This window comes from Schistocerca americana, chromosome 3 (genome assembly GCF_021461395.2).
Source record: "Schistocerca americana isolate TAMUIC-IGC-003095 chromosome 3, iqSchAmer2.1, whole genome shotgun sequence".
Taxonomy (NCBI): Eukaryota; Metazoa; Arthropoda; class Insecta; order Orthoptera; family Acrididae; genus Schistocerca; species Schistocerca americana.
The window spans coordinates 773,461,466-773,483,775 of NC_060121.1; the positions used below are offsets into that span (position 1 = coordinate 773,461,466).

Consider the following 22,310-nt stretch of genomic DNA (forward strand, 5'->3'; position numbering starts at 1 on the left):
TATCCATGTAGATGCAGATGCATCAACTACAATGGTAGCCATGCCGCTGCCTCTCGGGATTGTCCCATGTATGTTGGTGAGCGGTCTGTCCAAGAGATCCGGGTAAAGGAAAAATTGCCTTACCAGTTGCTCGCAAGTTACTGGCTAGTCTCAAACCCTGCATTCTCCTGTATGGCACCAATAGTTCTGTTCTTGTTACCCCTTGCTCCATGAAGGACATGGCCATGCGGACATGTGACGCCCAATTCAGCTCTGACTTTGTTGTGAAATCGCCCAGTGTCAAGGTAGTGTCTCCATCCCCCTGTCCAGCTGTGCAACAAGCCATCAAACTCTAGCCTCAAGGGGCGAAGCCACCAGCTACCGATTGGTAGGCCAGAAAGGACAGAGGGAGTACTCCCGTGAAGACTTCCTCCGTCTCTCCAGCCAAACAACACCCGGTCTTCCTCTAACCGGAAAGGCTCGAAGAAGTCCACCACAGGCAAATGGTCTTCTCTTCCATAACTCAAAAATCCTCTTCGCTGGTGTTGCCACATGATACCTTAGCCTGGCTGGTCTCCGTGTCGCCGGTGCGCACCACCAACCGTTTCTCAGTGTTGAACTCCACAGACTGACTGCACAAGCAAGCCAATGCTGCTGTGGACCCCATGGAGCAGAATCGTCATCCTTCTGTGCCCTGTGGTAGTGACTCTTCACCAGCTGTAACTTGGCAGCTGCTGAGGTGACACCCCTACATCTCTTCCTCGTCACGACTCTCCTCCAATGGAACGCTCATGGTGTTTGGTCCCACAAAGAGGATTTATGGCTGTTTTTAGCATCACAGCATCCCCTTATACTCTGCCTTCAGAAAACGAAAGTGCTCCCTCACAACAGCTTTGAGATTTCACATTTCTTACCAATTCATTTTGACCTTCCCCCTGAGGTCAGCATTCCGTCTAGTGGGGACGTCATACTGCTCGTACAGGATGACAGTCATAGTCAACCCACCTCCCTGACTACTCATCTTCAAGCTGTTGCAGCTTGCCTTTTCCTTCCCCACCTGACTTTTTCCCTCTGCATCATTTATGTCGCTCCATCATTCAATGTCATCAGGGCAAACTTCCTTCAGCTTATTGGGCAGCTACCTTCCCCATTTTTTGCTACTTGGTGACTTTAATGTGCATCATCCACTTTGACATTCTCCCAGAACCTGTCAGAAAGATGCCCTCTTGGCTGATATTTTTAATCAACTCAACCTCTTCTGCCTTAACACTGGAGCACCCACTTTCCTTTCTGACTCCTCGCACACCTATTCCCACAGCGTACTAAGGCTGACTGGCAGCTTTACTCCTCCTTGATGACCTTCAAAGAACAAGATTTCCCCAGTTGGTATGACCAGGTGGATTATCTCACAAAAGTTATCCTTACTGCTGAAGAACATTCAATTTCTCGCATTCCTCTTTACCACGCCGTGTCCCAGTCCCTTGGTGGACTGAGGCATGCCACATTGCAGTTCACACACAGAGACGTGCTCTCCACATTTTTAACTGCTATCCTACAATGGCAAACTGCATTCGTTATAAATAGATGCGTGGTAAGTGTCATCGAGTTCTTTGGGATAGCGAAAGAGGTTGCTGTATTTCATTCACTGGTTCTTTTAACAGTTGCACCCCTTCCTCTGTTGTGTGGGTCAACCTCTAATGGCTCTCTGGGACCAAGATATATTCCCCAATTTCTGGCCTGACAGTAGCAGATGATGTCATTGTGGACCCTATTGCTATCTCCAACACCTTGGGCCATCATTTTGTGGAAGTTTCAAGCTCTTCCCACTATCACCCTGCCTTCCTCCATTGGAAATGAGTGGAAAAGGCTCGGGCGATAACCTTCTCTTCTCCGAATTGTCAGTGCTACAATGCTGCCTTTACTATGAGGGAGATAGATCATGCTCTCGGTTCATTCCAATCCTCTGCCCCAAGGCCAGACGCCACCCACATTCAGATGTTGCAGCACCTTTCTCTTGCGGTCAAGCACTTTTTGCTTAACACGTACAACCGCATCTGGGCGGAGGGCACATTTCCTGGATGTGAAGCCACCATCATACCCATACCTAAGCCTGGTAAGAGCAAAAACCTTCCTTCTAGATATTGCCCCCATCTCTCTTACCAGCTGTGTTTGCAAGGTGATGGAACATGTGATTCATGCCCGGCTGGTATTGTGGCTCGAGTCACACAATTTACTGACAAATGCACAGTGTGGATTTTGAGCGCAGCGTTCTGCAGTTGACCATCCCATTACTTTGTCCAACTGTGTCTGCGGAAATCGCAGACTGTGGCTATGTTTTTAGTTTTGGAGAAGGCCTAAGATGCCTGCAGAAGAACTGGTATCCTCCATACTCTTTACACTGGAGGCTTCCACGGCCACCTACCCTGTTTCCTTCAGGAATTTTTAAAAGACAGAGTTTTCAAGGTATGTGTGGGCTCTGCCTTGTTGGAGACCTTTATCCAGGAAAACGGTGTGCCTCAGGGTTCCATTCTGAGCATGGTCGTCTTTGCTATTGCCATTAATCCTATAATGGCATGTCTCTCGCCGGGCATCTCTGGCTTCCTTTTTGTTGACGAACTTGCCATCTGTTACAGTTCTCCACAGATCTGCCTCACTGAGCGGTGTCTTAAGTGATGTCTTGATCATCTTTACTCCTCGAGCATCGACAATGGCTTTCGTTTTTCGACTGACACAACCGTCTGTATGAATTTCTGGCAATGCAGTTGGTTTCTCCCACCATCTTTACATCTTGTACCTGTTGGCCTTCCATTTGTTGAAACTATAAAATTCCTGTGGCTCATGCTCGACAGGAAATTCTCTTGATCCTCCCATGTGTCTTACTTGCTATAATGCTGCTTGGTGACTTTAATGTGCATCATCCACTTTGACATTCTCCCAGAACCTGTCAGAGAGATGCCCTCTTGGCTGATATTTTTAATCAACTCAACCTCATCTGGGCGGAGGGCACATTTCCTGGATGTGGGGTGCCAATCGAACCACCCTCCTCTGTTTGTACTGGTCCCTTATCCATTCGAAACTCGATTATGAATGCTTTGTTAAAGTGTCTGCACGTCTATCCCGCTTACACCATCTCAACACCATCCACCATCGTGGCATATGTTTGGCGCCTTTTACCCTAGGTCGGTTGAGAGTCTGTATGCTGAAGCTGCTGAAATACCACTGTCCTACTGCCATGACTTTCTACTCAGCAGATATGCATGCCGTTTGTCTGCCGTGCATGACCACCCATCCTATGTCTCCATCTTTGATGATTCCATTGCCAGCATGGGGAGTGTCCTTCTTGTGTGCTACCTCCTGGAGTCTGCTTTCGGCACTTGCTATGGAGGCTTAACTTCACACTACCTGCAACTTTCCTGGTCGGTGTGAACCCTTCACCACCTTGGCTTTGTGAAGTGGCCCACGTTAACCTTGGCCTTTATTCGCTTCCTAAGGACACTACTCCAGCCTGGGCTATTGCTTTCAGTTTAACGACCTATGCACGGAACTTCGCGATTGTACCTTTGTATACATGGATGACTCTCGGTCTGACCGTGGGTCAGGTGTGCCTTCGTCATTGGCACCTATGTCTTCCAATATCAGCTTCCGACATACTGCTCAATATTTACAGTCGAGCTCTTCGCACTTTATCAGGTCACGGAGTACATCCGTACTTTTCAATTGTGTCCTCTGCTCAGACTCACTCAGCACCCTTCAAAGTCTATGTGCATTTTACACCACCCATCCCTTATTGCAACAGGTACAGGAAATCTGTCACTTGCTCACTCTTGGTGGAGCCAGTGTGATGTTTCTGTGGGTTCCTGGTCATGTCGGTATGCCAGGAAGCGAGGCTACTGACACTGCTGCCAAGGCTGCTGTCATCGTACCTCATCCTGCAAGTTCCTGTATTCCCTCTGATGATCTGTGTTGCCATCTGTCAGGAGGTGGTGCCCTTTAACTATTTACATTCCCGCCTGGGTTTGTCATCTGAGTTCTCAACCGTTTTAACAATGACCCAAGTTTTGCTTTTTATCCACCAAAGCAATATGGTGAAGGCCATTTAATTTTTAGTTCTGTACCTCCATTTCTGCATGGAGCTGTTTTTAACCCGTTTTCCCCATACTTTTTTTAGCCGTCTTCTATTGTGTCAATTGGGACTGACGTATAGTCACTTTTTAACTCCTCTCTGTCTTTGTGTTCTATAGTTATGACTTGGGTGTGTATGACCCCAGTTGTTTTTTTGTGCCCTGAAGCAAAACAAAACCAAAAACCAACATGCCCCATAAGAAGTCATTCAGAGGAATGGCCAGGAGTGTGCGGTAATAGTTTGCAAAGGTGAGAAATTGTTGCAACTTGTAAACTGTTGCAGGCTGGGGGTGGTAGATAATGGCTTTCACACTCTCCTGTGGTGGCTGAACTGTGTGGTCATTGGTGATGTAATCCAGGAATTGAATTTGTGATGCTTTGTGTTCAAAGTTCAGTGGGTTGCTTAGTAAGCTGTGTGAATGGATGTATGTGAAGATTTGCCATAAGTGATCCATATGTTCAGTTTGGGCTGGTCATCACCAGAACATCAAAAAATGTGGTGGTGGTGGTGGTGGTGGTGGTGGTGGTGGTGGTGGTAGTCTGTGGACCTGTCAAAGTATTACAGCTAGTCATTCATATATACAGGCATTTACATACTTGTGTGCCTAGTTTAACAAGGCTGAGGGTGTGGCCTTACAATAGGAACCACCACAGCATTTGCCTCGGGCATGGATGTGTGTGATGTCCTTAGGTTAGTTAAGTTTAAGCAGTTCTAAGTTCTAGGGGGCTGATGACCTCAGATGTTAAGTCCCATAGTGCTCAGAGCCATTTGAACCATTTTTGCTAGTTGGACACTTCCCAAGTATTTAGGAATACGTGATCTGTCGGCAGATGGTTAATGCAGATGCAGATATAATGGCTTTTTGTTATTGGTTGGTGGATATTTTATCAGTGCCATTAAGATCTCTTCCAGTTGCCCCCAATGTGCAGAGAACCACTTTCACTACATTATCCCAGAATCATTGTAGGGCAGTACAATCTTCAAATCATCATATCTGCCAAGTTTTTAAAGTTGTTTCTCATTGTTTCTGTTAATGGTCATCGATGATAATGATGATGAGGATGATGATGATGATGATGATGATGATGATGATGAAACTCTTGTTACAGTTTTTAGTGAATGTGTGCTGTTTGTTATCAAAGTAATTTTTCACTGTACTGCTGGACAGGTACATTGTAATTGCATATATGAATAAATTTTGGTTATGTCTTTAATCTCATTGTGCACATTATTGTATAATTTTATTCCTTGGCAAAAAATGTTTTCAGTTTTATGTTCCATCTTTCTTGGTAAATGATGAGTCTGGATCTTGACCTATGGGCATGGAGATAGCTGTTTGTGCAGTAATTATCAAGGTTATTTTTTGTTATTTTGTAAATGTACAAATGGTGTAGTAAAATCCTCCATGTTTTGAACTGCCTTTACAGTGAACCCCTTCAATATTATTGCTTACTTTTCTTATGGCCCTGGTCTGTAATTTCAAAACTGTGTACATTTGGTCCCATAATTAAAAAATGCTGTCTCTTACTCTAATGACACCACTCAAAGGGCATAAGATGCTGAACACGTTTCCGAGAATCTGTATGTGTTAATACAACTTCAGCTGAGAATCGTTATTAATTTCTAGAATTTATTTGCTACTTTGTCTATAGAGTTGCCAAACAGATTTAAAGTTTTTTAGTGTTTTAGTTACATTTTTCGCAAGCAATTTTGTTTGGTCAGTGACTATAACAACACTGTCAACTGCAGAGTAATGTCCACATGACTAACACTATTGGGAAAGTCACTGACATATCAGGAACAGTATTTGGTCCTTACCCTGAGAAAACTATATTAATGTATTTTGGTTCTGTTAGGTGTTCTAGTAAAAGCTTGGCATTATTTGACATTTGTCATTCCTCCTCTGTGTACTGTATCTACCCAAGTATGTTCAGAAACAGTCAGTAGGTGTGCCACTTATCTCAAATGTTTCTATATGTTGCAGTAGAATCTTATGCTCAATTGTATCAAAAGCTTTAAAATGCTCTGAGAATATGTTCGTGACATATTTATTCTGTCAAGAGAATTGGTATCATTTTTGTACTTCTGTAACTTGGGAGCCTGAACTTAGAAGGATCTATTTATTCAAGTAGGCTAAATCATTAATCTTCCTTCCACAAATTAATCTTACAGAGAAGTATGACCACGGGGATATGGGCCTTTAGTCTGCCTCTTCTGGATTACCCTCATGTTGCAGACACATCTTTTGCCTGGTTTAAATACTCTGAAAAGTTCGCAATGCTTTTATTCTTTACATTGTACATTATGTTGTCATTATATGACTTTTTGCACCTTACTAAACATCTTTTGGTACCTATGATAGGTGTAGTAGCAGTAAAGATTGTATGTGGTATTTTTGCACCTTACTAAACATCTTTTGGTACCTATGATAGGTGTAGTAGCAGTAAAGATTGTATGTGGTTTCATTGCTGGAAGGTCTTTACAGCATTACATAATCCAAAATGCACCCTACTGATCTCAAATAAGCCAAATGCAACACAAGCCACAGTCCTAGGTTTTTCTTTTGGGGCAGTGGATATTTGATAGAAAGAAGGTACCACATCTGTTGTTGAAGATTTGCTTGCTGTGGATTCTGAGTGAGAAATCTTAACATATGGGACTGTGCACCATTTAGAAATTGTTCTGGTGTTTAGTTGGTGATAATTATTACATGAAACAATGTGGAGAGAGAAGGCGCAGCTTCTGGCAGATGGACAACAGATGCCACGGGTGAGCCTGAAACAAAATTTCTGCTTCACTTTCCACAGTCACTTGATTGGTAGCTGATGGGACCAGGTGTGAACTGATGGGTCTACTATTGTTCGAGCATTTTGCATTGTTGAATTCTGTATGGGGTCTGGGAGCAGAGGTGCTAAGAGAAATCTGGGTACTATTAAAGGCATCTTAGATGATCAAAATCGCCATTGATCAAGCATATGGCAGTGTTGTCTAAAAGGTGTAGATGTGCCCATGGTTAGCCAACTTGGTGGGTTCATGAAGGATGTCTGGTAGCACCCCATGGCAAGATAAGATTTGCTCCAGAGGTGTGTTATAATGTGCCTGCCACTGTGAATCACTATACACTTATGGTGAAAACTGCAGTTCAGTAGAGGACAGGGCAATATGACTTGATTGTAGAACTGTTGCCAACAAAGAGGCAACAGTAATCAATGTAGGTAGTCGTGAAGGTGGGAATGCCAATACTGCTATTGTGTTCTCTAGAAACTGTAATTTTATTTAATATTCTGTGACAAATAATTGATGGTTGACAAATAATTGATGGTTGCCATCTGCAAAGCCAGTTGCAATCATTACCAACTTCCTGGCACATTTCCCATCTCATACATGATGACATTATTTCTCTTCTGAGACAGATCAGTAGTCCCATCTCATACAGGATGACATTATTTCTTTTCTGAGACAGATCAGTAGTCATGTCAGGCTAGAATAACATAAGATTCTGTATTGTTGATCAAGCAATTGATAGGAATGCCTCATAAGTTTCTGGTTTCTGTATGTGTTTTCCCAAGACTTCATTGTATTTTACTCAGTTCTTCATATAAATTTTGTACAGTTCATGTTGTGATCTTAAATGAACATGGCAAAACATTATTACTGTCAGTTATAGTATGTTGATAATACTGTAGCATACAAAAACAGGTACACTGTTTTAATTTTGATAAAAGGTCGGGTAGGTGACTGTAGATGGCACTGTAGATTACAAAGTTTTTTTTTTTTTTTTTTTTTTTTTTTTTTTTTTTACTGACTCTTGATGTTTGGTGCCGATGTTATAGGTTTTATACTTCCCAAATTTAGGTCCACTACAGCAATGTGATTTCTTCATGGTGCTTCACAATGCCCTGGATCTTAAGTCTGGCATTGTAGAAATTGTTCAGTTGGATAAGTCTTTGCCTAAGGGACTAATTTTGCATCCGGATATGCCTGCAATTAGCATTGTGACTAACATAATCCACAACATTAAAAGTGCCTTCTGTATTAATTACAGTCTCTCGCCATTCTGTCTGTACTGCATAATAAATCAGATGGGTTGAAATTTTCCTGGGAAAGTGTTTCCTTACATGACCGTCAACATGATGTTACGGACAGAGAATGATTGGACTTCACGTGGATTCTTTATGCTAGTAACTATGTTACCCCATCCACTGCTATTTATAACACTGTCAGATTAAAAGGGCCCTTCACTGGGTGGACTGCTACAGAGCCTCATAGCTTGCCACCTATTCTTCTTTAGAATTTAGTCCGATGTCTGGCATTCAATAATCTGTTGTCTACCAGCACCTTCACTGCCATCATCCACTTTGAACACTTATTAAAGACAACCTGTGAATCTCTCATTAATGTCACATTTTTCATTATATTTGATCTGAACTTTGGGTAATCAGTCAACTGAATGATTTATGTGTGTATTAAACATCTGTTAGATACCTTTTGTTATATGTCATGGTCTCATCACTATCATATAAGTGTGCTCTTTCTGCTACTAGAGGGATTTGTATATTATAACTGTGCATTACATACAGTAGTTTTGCTGCAATGCTCTTCATTCATTGTATGTGTTGCTGTATAGCTGACTTGAAAAGAAAGTGTAATACACCTTGGAATGTAAAATATGTGATGCAAACAGAGCGAGGTAGCACATTGGAGAACAGTAATTCAAAGCCCCATTGACCATCCAGTTTGCAATTTTCCATTGTTTCCTTAAATCAATTAAGGCAAATGCTAGGATGTTTCCTGTGGAAAGGACACAGCCAATTTCCTTCCCCAATCTGAGTTTCTGCAGAGTTTCCAATAATCTCACTCAATATTCCTTGTATTTAATGAACTTTTCATATGATCTCCTTCAACTTGACAAAGTACTCAGAACCATATATCCTTTTATCTGTGATTATTTTCTGTAAATTATATGCATTATGAGATGTGTACGTGGGAGGAAGTCCAAATAGTTTTTTCTGAAAACAGGTTTTAAATTTTATAAAGGCTGTTTTTTGGCTTTCACCAAATTCTTTCTATGCAACTGAGTATTGTAGAGGAGGTGTTAGCAGAATTTCATAAGCAGCGTCTCATAGAAAAAAAATTGTTCTGGATTCTCTTTAACTGAGATCATTTTAACTAGTCCATCAACTATTTTATTTCTGCCACACTAGAGTTATGATAAACTTGAAGTAATTATGTATGCAAGAGAACTTATTTGCTATACTGTTCCCATTTAGGAGAACAGTGGTTCAAATCCCCATCTGGCCAACCAGATTTGGGATTTGTGTGATTCCCCTACATCACTTGAGGCAAATGCCTGCAAGTTCCTTTCATAAGGGCACAGCCAACTTCTTTCCCCATCTTTCCATGCTTGTGTTCTGCCTGTAATGACCTCACTGGCGAGCGGATGTTAAACTCTAATCTTCCTTCTTACCATGGAGTACAAGACCCTGGACCGGTTGACTTGCCAAGGGGCTAAATGTAAATTTGAACGATTACACCCCATTCGGTTGACATCCACATACGCTGCAGCTACATTACCATCACCATCACAAGCACCAGTTGTACCACACTCTGTGCCACAAACAGTGGGCCCTCCGGGCCTCCAGAATGCATCCGCCCCCTTGGTGGTAGGGGGAAAATCTCCTTCCATTACTCCCAAAGCACCTACTTTGGGAGCAAGGTCCCCCCAAAAGCAGGGGACATTGGTCCCCTCCCCCCAGCTGGAGAAGCAACCGCCTCCTCCGGCTCCTCTTGTGTGGAACGGGTCCTTGGGGCCCTATCTCCCGAGGTCTCCACTAATGCTACAGCGGACACTCGCCAGTGGCTAAAGGAGCCAAAAGCTGCTGGACAAAGAGCTTCAGTCTTCCTCCGAGCCTGAAGTTACTTTGGAGAAGTCCTCCCAGCAAGCCCCTAAAGAGAAGTGAGATAGCAAGCAAACAAAGAAGTCTGCTAAGAAAAAGGACCCTCTTGTGACCCCAACACCACCATTCCCTACCAATTCTGCACCTGCGGGTGAGGTGGAGATCTCGGCATCCCCTGAGGACCTGCATGTCACTGATGCCTCATCCACAGTAGGAATGGATACAAATACCCAATCGGTGGCAGCAGGTGACCCTGAGGTGTAACCTGCCATCTTGCGTGCTTCATGGCTTCCTAGCCTCACAGTAATGTTGTTGTCCTGTGGAATTGCTACGTTTTTTTTTTTTTTTCCACCACCTGGCTGAGTTACAGCAGTCGTTAAGCTTTACACCTGCTTTCTGCATTGCCCTCCAGGGAAACTAGTTCCCGGCAATGTGGACCCCTGCCCTCCATGCCTATAGGGGATATTACACGAAACGTAGTGACTATAATAGTGTGTCAGATGGAGTTTGTGTCTGCCCTGAACTCAGTATGCAGTAAACCTGTGCCCCTTCAAACCCGTCTTGAAGCTGTGGCTGTTAGGATAAGGACGATGCAGGAAATAACTGTCTGCAACATATATCTTCATCCAGATGGTGCAGTACCCCTGAACACATTGGCTGCACTGATTCATCAACTCCCTAAACCCTTCCTACTTTTGGGAGGTTTTAAAGCCCATAATCCCTTGTTGGGTGGCATCGTGCTTACTGGCCGAGGTAGAGATGTCGAAACTTTCCTGTCTCAACTCGACCTCTGCCTCGTGAATAACACTGGACTCGCATTCGGGAGGACGACGGTTCAATCCCGTCTCCAGCCATCCTGATTTAGGTTTTCCGTGATTTCCCTAAATCGTTTCAGGCAAATGCCAGGATGGTTCCTTTGAAAGGACACGGCCGATTTCCTTCCCCATCCTTCCCTAACCCGAGCTTCCGCTCCGTCTCTAATGACCTCATTGTCGACGGGATGTTAAACACTAACCGCCTCCTCCTCCTCTTGAATACTGGGGCCCCCCACACATTTCAGTGTGGCTCATGGCACTTACTCGGCCATTGATTTATCCCTCTGCAGCCCAGGACTTCTCCCATCTGTCCACTTGTGTGGTAGTGACCACTTTCCAATCTTCCTGTCACTCCCCAAACGCCATTCCCCTGGACCTCTACCAAGATCGGCTTTAAACAAGGCAGACTGGGAAGCTTTCACCTCTGCTGTCACCGTTGAATCTCCCCCACAAGGCACCATCGATGTGGTAGTTGACAAGGTCACTAGAACGATCATTTATTGGGTGGAAAACACAATCCCTTGTTCTTTAGGGTGCCCCTTGCGAAAATCAGTACCTTGGTGGTCACCAGAAATCATTGAGGCCATTAAAGAGTGTTGGCGAGCTCTACAGCATCATAAGCAGCATCCTTCCCTAAAGCACCTAATAGCTTTTAAACGGCCCACATTCGCCAGCTTATAAAAAGACGGAAACAGAAATGTTGGTCGAGATAAGCCTCGACCATTGGGTGCCATACGTCACCTTCCCAAGTCTTCATGAAAATCGGACATGTTTTTGGGTACCAGACTCCAACAGTCCCCCTGCGGGTCCAGGGTAAGAATAGGCCCGAGGTATTCCTGCCTGTCGTAAGAGGCGACTAAAAGGAGTTTCAACCGTTTCGGCCTTTCATGTGATGGTCCCCCTTGGGGTTTGACCTCCATTTTTCAAAATTCTACAGAAGTACGAGCCTTTTGGGGAAGGATGCCTTACGTGGTGTACCACTGGTCCTCAGTGCACTAAGTCCTTTGCACTCAGCATTGTACCGGCGTTGTAACCATACCCACTATTCCTCAAATTGGGCCTAAACGCCTGATGGGTTGTACAAGTTACGCCCATAGTGCGTCCCCATCTGCACCTATGATCATGATGGACTTTCTATGGCACCAGAAATCCAGCACGGTAGCCAGCCCATTGTGGTGGGGTCGTCATGTACCCTCTAGGTTGTAGCCCCCTGACAACACAGGGATCGTACTGCCGATACCTGAGCTGCACCCTCCCCACGTCGGCCAAGGAGTAGATGCCCGTCTCCTTGGGGTATCAGGACTCCCGGCAACGGTCATCCTGCCAGGTGGCCCTTGCTGAGGCTGGGTGGCGCCCGTGGGGAGAGCCCCTGGTCGGAGTGGGTGGTATCGGGGCGGACGTTTCGCAGATGAAACGTCAACACGTATCAGGTCGCTCTGCGGCCGAGTCTTTCAAACGGAAAGGTACTGTCTCTAGTTCTGGTTCTCCTGCCCTTTCCCCCTTGGCCACTCCCTGGGAGGAGGGACAGGCCCGCCGGCTTGGAGCGAAGTACTTCCCCCCGCTATTTGGTTTGTTCTCGAACCGATGGGGGGACGTTCGCCACCTCCAAGCCCATGTTCTTTGTTCAGCACATTGAGGACATCTTCGGGGAAATCGAGGCTCTCAGTAAGATGTGTTCGGGGTACGTTCTTATAAAGACCACCTCCACCACACAGTCAGCGGCGCTCCAGGTGTGCGACCGCCTAGGGGATATCCCAGTGTCCATTGTCCCGCATCTGGCACTAAATAGGACGCAGGTGCTTATTTCTCATCGGGACCTCCTGCTGCAATCTGATGAGGAACTCAGGGCCAACCTGGAGCGCCGAGGCGTGCATTTCGTCCGGCGAGTCCAGCGCGGCCCCAAAGACCGTCGCATCGACACCGGGGCCTTTATCCTCGCCTTCAAGGGGGACATTCTCCCGGAGAAGGTAAAGGTGATGTGCTACCGGTGCGACGTGCGACCTTACGTCCCGCCTCCTATGCGCTGTTTTCAGTGTTTGCGCTTTGGGCACATGTCGTCACGGTGTGAGGCTGAGCCCCATTGTGGCGATTGTGGACGTCCTCTTCGTGAGGAACATACATGCACCCCACCACCTCGGTGCGTTAATTGTTCTGGCATCCACTCGCCTAGATCCTCAGACTGCCCTGCATATCAGAAGGAGAAGAAGATACAAGAACTCAAAACTTTGGATCGTCTCTCTTATTCTGAGGCCAGGAAGAAGTATGACCGCCTCCATCCTGTGCCGTTGACCACTTAGTTTGCCTCAGTTGTCCCCCCTCCTTCCGCGGTATCCTCACCCCTATACTGTCCCCCCTGCACCTCCTCCCCCCATCCGGGGTCTCTGCCTCCGCCTCCCAAATCCCTCCCTTCCAAATCCTCCTCCCCCGTGGCCTCTGCCCCCTCTGCCCCAGGGGCCACCCTTCCTCAGTTGTGACAGTCAGGTCGAATACCTCACGGCTGTTGTCATCAATGCTGCCGAACATTCCATTCCTCGTACTACCTCTTCTTCACGTCGCGTTTCCGTCCCCTGGTGGAACGAGGCTTGTAGAAACGCTATCCGTGCTCGACGACGTGCTTTACGCACTTTTCGCCGCCATCCTACGTTGGCAAATTGTATTGGATACAAATGGCTCCGAGCGCAATGCCGTAGAGTCATCAAAGACAGCAAAAAAGCTTGTTGGGCCTCTTTCACCAGCTCCTTTAACAGTTTTACTCCCTCTTCTGTCGTATGGGGTGGCCTGCGCTGGCTGTCGGGCATTAAGGCCCACTCCTCGGTACCTGGCCTGACCTCGGGTAATGAGGTCCTTGTTGATCCTGTGGCTGTCTCCAATGCCTTCGGCCGGTTTTTCGCGGAGGTTTCAAGCTCCGCCCATTACCACCCTGCCTTCCTTCCCAGGAAAGAGGTAGAAGAGGCTCGGCAACCTTCCTTCCACTCGCTGAATCTGGAAACTTATAATGCCCCCTTTACTATGCGGGAACTCGAACGTGCGCTTGCACTGTCCCGGTCCTCTGCTCCGGGGCCAGATGCCATTCACGTTCAGATGCTGGCACACCGTTCTCCGGCGGGCAAAAGCTTCCTTCTTCGTACCTACAATCGCATCTGGACCGAAGGTCAGGTCCCCATGCGTTGGCGTGATGCCGTCGTTGTTCCTATACCCAAACCCGGGAAGGATAGACACCTTCCTTCTAGTTACCGCCCCATTTCTCTTACAAGCTGTGTCTGTAAGGTGATGGAGCGCATGGTTCATGCTCGGTTAGTTTGGATTCTTGAATCTCGACGGCTACTTACCAATGTCCAATGCGGCTTTAGTCACCGCCGCTCCGCTGTTGACCACCTTGTGACCTTGTCAACATTCATCATGAACAACTTTTTGCGAAGGCGCCAAACGGTAGCCGTGTTCTTCGATTTGGAGAAGGCTTATGATACCTGTTGGAGAGGAGGTATCCTTCGCACTATGCACAGGTGGGGCCTACGCGGTTGCCTGCCTTTTTAACGGATCGAAAGTTTAGGGTACGTGTGGGTTCCGTATTGTCCGACGTCTTCCTCCAGGAGAACGGAGTGCCTCAGGGCTCCATCTTGAGTGTAGCCCTTTTTGCCATCGCAATCAATCAAATTATGGATTGCATTCCACCTAATGTCTCAGGCTCTCTATTTGTCGATGACTTCGCGATCTACTGCAGTGCCCAGAGAACATGCCTCCTGGAGCGCTGCCTTCAGCGTTGTCTAGACAGCCTATACTCATGGAGCGTGGCAAATGGCTTCTCTGAAGAGAAGACGGTATGTATCAACTTTTGGCGATATAAAGCGTTCCTTCCGCCATCCTTACATCTCGGTCCCGTTGTTCTCCCATTCGTGGAAACAACTAAGTTTCTAGGGCTCACGTTGGACAGGAAACTATGTTGGTCTCCGCATGTCTCTTATTTGGCGGCCCGTTGTACACGTTCCCTTAATGTCCTCAGAGTTCTTAGTGGTCCATCTTGGCGAGCGGATCGCACTGTCCTGCTTCGCTTGTATCGGTCCATAGTCCGATCGAAGCTGGATTATGGGAGCTTCGTCTACTCGTCTGCTCGGCCATCCCTCTTATGCCGTCTGAACTCCATCCAGCATCGGGGGTTACGTCTTGCGACCGGAGCCTTCTACACTAGTCCTGTCGCGAGTCTTTATGCTGAAGCTGCCGAATTACCATTGACCTACCGGCGCGACGTACTGCTGTGTCGCTATGCCTGCCGGCTGTTGTCTATGCCCGACCACCCCTCTTACGAGTCCTTCTTCGCCGATTCTCTCGACCGTCAGTATGGTTCGTATGTGTCTGCCCTGCTGCCCCCCCCGGAGTCCGCTTCCGTCGCCTGCTTCGACAATTGGATTTTGCCCTCCCTACCACCTTCAGAGAGGGTGAGAGCCCGACACCACCTTGGCTCCAGGCTCCGGTTCATATTTATCTCGACCTCAGCTCACTTCCGAAGGAGGGTACTCCGGCTGCAGTGTATTGCTCACGGTTTGTCGAACTTCGTGCTCGACTTGCTGGTCACACCTTTATTTACACCGATGGCTCCAAAACTGACGATGGTGTCGGCTGTGCCTTTGTCGTCGGGGCCGCCACCTTTAAATACCGGCTCCTCGACCAATGTTCCAGCTTTACGGCCGAGCTTTTTGCTCTCCATCAGGCCGTTCAGTATGCCCGCCGCCACCGCCATTCATCGTTTGTACTCTGCTCTGACTCACTCAGTGCTCTTCAGAGCCTTGGAGCTCCCTATCCGGTCCATCCCTTAGTTCAACGGATACAGCAGTCCCTCCATTCTTTCGCTGATAATGGTTCTCCTGTCAGCTTTCTGTAGGTTCCCAGACATGTAGGAGTGCCTGGGAATGAGGCTGCGGATGCTGCAGCCAAGGCTGCAGTCCTCCTGCCTTGGCCAGCCTCCCATTGTGTCCCGTCATCTGACGTTCGTGGGGATGTTTGTAAGAGGCTTGTGTCGTTGTGGTGGGATGCTTGGTCATCCCTCCAAGGAAACAAGCTCCGGGCAGTAAAACCGCTCCCAACTGCTTGGACAACCTCCTCCCGACCTTCTCGGCGAGAGGAGGTCCTTCTGACCAGGTTCCGGATTGGGCATTGCTGGTTTAGCCACCGCTACCTGCTCTCTGGTGACCCAGCCCCGCAGTGCCCTTGTGGTCAGGCATTAACAGTGCGCCATGTTTTATTGTCGTGTCCCCGCTTTAGTCAATCTCGTGTTGTGCTGTCCCTGCCATCTACTTTACTGGATATTTTAGCTGATGACGCTCGAGCAGCTGCTTGTGTTCTGCATTTTATAACTTTGACTGGCTTGTCCAAAGACATCTAACCTTTTTACTTATTTTATCTACATCTTTGTTAGGTCTTTCTGGTGTCCCCCCCCCCCCCCTTGGGTTTTACTAGATTCCATGTGCTCTAACAACAGTGACTGGGCGCTAATGACCTCAGTAGTTGAGCGCCCTTGAACCCCACCAAAAAAAAAAAAAAAAAGACTCCAACAGGTGTTACTACCTCCACCATTCTTTGGTAGCGATCATCCAGGAGTCCATCTTTGTGCTGGAACGGTCCAGTTGTTCCATAGTGTTTGTGTGGACCCCAGGCCACGTCAGAATCCCAATAAATGAACTTGCCGAAAGGCTGGCCAAACAGGCTACACGGAAACAGCTTGTGGAGATCGGCATCCCTGTAACTGACCTGCGATCATTATCATGCCCCAAGATTTTTCAGCTTTGGGAGACAGAATGGCATAATCTCAATATGTACAACAAACTGCATGCCATTAAGTAGACTATGAATATGTGGAAGACCTCCTTGCGGGCCTCTCGCAGGGACTCTGTGGTTGTCTGCCAGCTCCGCATTGGCCATACGTGGATGATACATGGCTACCTTCTCCATCGTGAGGACCCACCTCGATGTCACTGTGGCTCACATATGACTGTCATCCACATCTTACTGGACTGCCCATTTTTAGCTGCTCTTTGGCGGAGTTTTAACCTCCTCAGCACCCTACCTTCAGTGCTGGGCAACTATGCCTCAACAGCAGATTTAGATTTGTTTTATTTGTGAGGTGGTTGTTGTTGTTTTTTTTTAATTGTACCATCTAAGGGTGGGCATTTAGCCTTCTCTCAGAGGCCGCCACCCTCCCTCCATTTTAACTGTCGCACTTTCTTTGCAATTGTTTGTCCTGTTGGCCGTCTTTTCCCTACATGTGTTCATCTTGCCTTGTGTTTTTGGGGTGGACATTTTAACGTGTTACAGAGTGGCTGGGTCATCCTCTTTTTTATTGTTGTGATCAGCCAGCCCAGACCATCTACACTGTGGTTTTAATACCCACTTCTACTTTTCCTTGTGGTGTATGTTTCCTCCGTTTTTTGTTCATTCCATTCGTTTTCTTTTTAGGTGCAGTGTTGGCTGTTTTTGTACCTTGAGCCTTGCTTGCGTCAGGGAAAAGGGACTGATGACCCTGTAGTTTGGTCCCTTTATACCCCAAACAAACAAACAAACAAACCAACCAACCAACCATCATCACTCAATGGAGTGTTCACAATTTATAGTTTGTACATCTTGCTTTATAGGAATGTGAAGTCATTTGATCAGGTGGCTGCACACTGTCTTCAGGTCCTTAGGGTGCTCGTCAAACTGTTCCAGTCCAATTTTGAAACAGTGACTTGGGACATGGTGTTGCTAAAGATGCAGGTAACCTTCAGGGTGCTGTAGGTGCACATCTCCACCACATGCCTAAATGATGTCACGTTAGCAATCAGGATTCATTGCCTCATGTTTTCCTGAGTGCTCTTACCCTGGCATCTGCATATACCAATCTGTACTACCTCATCACTCCAGGTAATCTTTTCCTATCGTCTGTGTGTTCTGTATTCTTATTAATTTTTATTGCTCGTCCTGCACTTGACTATCATGCTGACGATCAGTGTAGGTCATATGGCATGTGGAGAACATCCATTTACCAGCCTACAGAAATACTCTCCCTTAAAGTCAGCAGCTGTGTATTATATTTTGGGGCAACTTTGTGCATTCACCAACAACATTTTTAGCTCAGAAAAGAGCAGTCAATGTGATCTTTGGTTTCAAATCGCTAACTTTAGCAGGCCATTTTTCAGATGTCTCAGAATTCTAACTCTGCCATTCCTGTGCATACACTCCATCATGTGATTTGTTGCTGACAATATTAACTCATCCAGAAGAAATTGCAACTTTTGTTATGTGAACACTAGACAGACAAATGTTGTTCGTCTAGATAACACTTCTTTTAGCATCGCACAGAAAAAATTGTGCTATTCAGTAAGCGTAATTTTCAGTAGTCTTCCAGTAGAACTAAAAAAATTGAATGAGAAATCACAAGTATTCAAATCAAAGTTCAACGGTTTCCTTGCAGCACACTCCTACTCTGTACAGGAGTTCTTCACAGAAGTTGAAAATGTTTTTCTCTAAGTGTTATTTATTCATATACTCTCACAGTTTCTTGGTGTTTTATAAATTCTTTCATTTACAAATATTCTAATCAGCCTTCTGTAAACTATGTACTGACTCTTTCTGTGGCCAACTAGCTGTGGCTCATATTACCCCATGGAAACTGATAAGATTAATTAATTAAATTGCTTCTGAGTGTAGTTGCCATCTAGAGGTTCCTAATTTGCACTAGGAAACTGCATAACCGTTTTAGTTGCATAAAATACACATTCCGTACACTTTTATAATGTGTGAGCAACTGGTCATTCATGTAGTGTTAATTTATTTTGTGCAATTCGTGTGATTACATTGTTGGTTATGATTGTAGTATAATATTTTCAGAGTCTACATTTTATAGACTCATGTAATTTGCTTTGTTTCAGAAATCACAACCAAATGGGCCAGCAACAGTTTTGAATGAAGAGCCAGTCGAAAGTAAACATAAATCAGAATTGGGTAAAACTGTTAAAGTGCCAAAGCAACCAAAAGACAATAAGGCAGAGTCAGAAAAGTTGTTGAAAGCAGAAAGACAGGCAAAGTCAAGCAAAAGTGAACCTTCTTTGAAAGAAAATGTTAATAGGACAACCAACAAGGAACAGAAACTCATTCAGAAAGAGAGGGAAAATGAAACAGAGAATTTGCAAAAATTAAAGGAAAAAGAGACAAACAAAATTGTAGCTAAGAATGACAGTAATATAACAGCAAAGAAGGTAACTAATAAGGGAAAAGAAAATAAAGTTGAAGAGATAAAAAACAAGAAGAATGAAAAAAATCTTGCCAAACTGAAAAAATCTGTGGAAAAACCATTGGATTTTGATGAAGGTAATAATTTAGTTAAAAGGGTCCACTGAATCCTAGTTAAGTTTGTGCTATCTCACTGTTCCTATTACAGATCGGTAGAGCCAATCACTATCGATAAACCACCTTTTTTAGAGATTGTATCACCACCTACAATATTATTGAAATCTGAAAAAGTAAGGGCTTGTAGAACGCAACTGTTCAGCTCAGTTGCCTTATGTATTTTGTCTAAAATGGCCCTCTTCACATTACCAGCCGATAGAGGTTTAAGATTCTTTTGTGAATATATGTCTGGTGAGCACAGAGCTCTAAACTTTTGCAGCACTGCTTCAGTTTTTTGTGCTGTAATCTCTGATCTCCAATTATCTGTAATTGCCTTACTTTCAAAACCATGGTGAAAGTCCTCGAAGCTGGCCTAGCTGTTTCTGTAGGTTGTTCTTTCTTTTGTTTACACCTTTCTTGTGTCATTTTTTCGTTATAATCTTGTGGCTGAAGCAAGTTTAAGTTCCCTTTTGGATCTGACATCCATTTGTCTAATTTTTTTTCCTGCAATGGGATCAGTTGGCAAAGGACACCTAGATAGTACCAACTTACCTAATAACACTAAACACACAGAAGTGCTGTTACAGCCTATGCTGTATCCAGTCAGTTGTGGTGGGTTCATCTTATACCATCTTACTGGAGTCCCTCCAAAACACAGTATATAACTTGTAATTGAGAGCTGTTAATCCCCCATGCACACTTAGGAGTAGACACCTGTCTTCAGAGGGTGCCAGGACTCTTGGAAATGGCTATCGTGGCAGATGACCTTTGCTGCAGTTGGGTGGTGACCCTGGGGAGAACCCTTTGTGGAACAGATGTTTTGCAGATGAAATGAACCAAATTGACCTAAAACAATGGCTGTAATGACCTGCTTGTCTCAGTGAATAGAAATAAATTCTTTAATGAAGGAATGTATAACCCCATTGTGTTCCTACTCCTGACCATGCCAAAGGGTGAGCAAGAAGCACAGTAAAATAGTTCAGACTCGCCCAATACCTAGAATGTACTAGAATTCATGGATATTAAGGATAAATTTAGTGAGATAGCCACACTGGAAAAAAATATAAAAGGAGCCCTGCTTATCAAAACTTCAGTGGCTACACAATGATATCCACTCCCAAAATGTGGCAGACTTAGTGATATTCTTGTCGCTTGCTACTCCAGTAAGCTTCAGTATAATCCAAGGTTGAAATTATAAATAAATTAACCTCTGACTGCAAGCATGTTCTTAAATTTCTATATTGTATTATCAAATTCAGGACCATTTGCCCCATATTCAGATGATCCTTTTCACATTAACTCAACAAGAAAAATACAAAATTACAGTACAGCAGTGCATATATGAAACAATGGCATCTCTGATAAACTGCATGTAACAGACTTTTAGACCTCTGTTACTCATATGATCAGATTAGTTTCCTAAATTTAAAGGAGTCAGATAATTTCCTGTTACTATAACTCTATTCTTTGTGTATCTGCAGAGAAGTAACTAGCTCTACACAATGAATTGACCTCTGGTTACTCTATTAGGACCTTTGGGTTTGACATGTGACCATCAATCAGTTCACTGTATACATAAGTCTGCTGCTGACTGCTGAGTATTCAGTTTTATATGATGTTGTAAAGGCAGATTTATTTAAATATTTTGTTCTTGTTGAGGTGGCTATTTACAATTTGTACAGAAACCAGATGGCAGCTATGAGTCGAGGGGCATGAAAGGGAAGCAGTGGTTGGGAAGGGAGTGAGACAGGGATGTAGCCTATCCCGGATGTTATTAAATCTGTATATTGAGCAATCAGTAAAGGAAACAAAAGAAAAAATCAGAGTAGAAATTAAAATCCCTGGAAAGAAATAAAAACTTTGAGGTTCGCCGATGACATTGTAATTCTCTCAGAGACAGCAAAGGACCTGGAAGAGCAGCTGAATGGAATTTACAGTGTCTTGAAAGGAGGTTATAAGATGAACATCAACAAAAGCAAAACGAGGATAGTGGAATGTAATCGAATTAAATCGGGTGATGCTGAGGGTATTAGAGTAGGAAATAAGACGCTTAAAGTAGTAAATGAGTTTTGCTATTTGGGGAGCAAAATAACTGATGATGGTCGAAGTAGAGAGGATATAAAATGTAGACTGGCAATGGCGAGGAAAACATTTCTGAAAAAGAAAAATTTGTCAACATTGAGTATAGATTTAAGTGTCAGGAAGTCGTTTCTGAAAGTATTTGTATGGAGTGTAGCCATGTATGGAAGTGAAACGTGGATGATAAATAGTTTGGACAAGAAGAGAATAGAAGCTTTCAAAATGTGTTGCTACAGAAGTATGCTGAAGATTAGATGGGTAGATCACATAACTAATGAGGAGGTATTGAATAGAATTGGGGAAAAGAGAAATTTGTGGCACAACTTGACTAGAAGAAGGGATCGGTTGGCAGGACATATTCTGAGGTATCAAGGGATCACCGATTTAGTATTTGAGGGCAGTGTGGAGGGTAAAAATCATAGAGGGAGACAAAGAGATGAATATGCTAAACAGATTCAGAAGGATGTAGGTTGCAGTAGGTACTGGGAGATGAAGCAGCTTGCACAGGATAGAGTAGCATGGAGAGCTGCATCAAACCAGTCTCTGGCCTGAAGACAACAACAACAACAACAACAACAACAACGAGTTCAAACTATTTGAAATACATTGCAGAATGTTATAACCAGGAATAACATGATAAACATATCACCATTCTATGATTTATTGACACAACACTGTTACCAGGCATCAAGTTGTAAATGAACACTTACCGAAATTATATAAATTGATGGTGGTTAAACCAGTGTCCAGGAGGAAGAAGTGAAATTCAGAATTCTGGTAAAAATCATAAGTCCATTGACACAATAAGCCTAGTGAATATTGAAGTCCAAGTTCCAGTAAAGCATTTAGATTCTGACTCCAGAGAGCAGCCAAATCAACATTGAAGAGCTGTTACACCGCAGTGTAGAACTTCCTGGTTGTGGAGTAGAACATATCATGAGGAGGACTGGCTTGTAGTTGTCAGTAGCAATGTTAAATAAGGCTCCATATTTAACAGAGCTGGTGGCTGGGGTCACTGTATATTCTGGACACACAGTTGCTGAGTGTTATGGGTAGCCAATT

The 22,310-nt window shown here is 44.7% G+C and overlaps 1 protein-coding gene across 1 annotated transcript in view; it reads left to right on the forward strand.

Moving 5' to 3' along the window:
• The window catches only part of LOC124605621 (cylicin-1-like), a 65,445-nt gene that overhangs the window by 8,137 nt on the left and 34,998 nt on the right, over positions 1 to 22,310 (forward strand). The window contains exon 2 of the mRNA XM_047137431.1: positions 18,713 to 19,151. Within this exon, the coding sequence (XP_046993387.1) occupies positions 18,713 to 19,151 (439 nt within the window). The remainder of the gene's footprint in view (positions 1 to 18,712; positions 19,152 to 22,310) is intronic.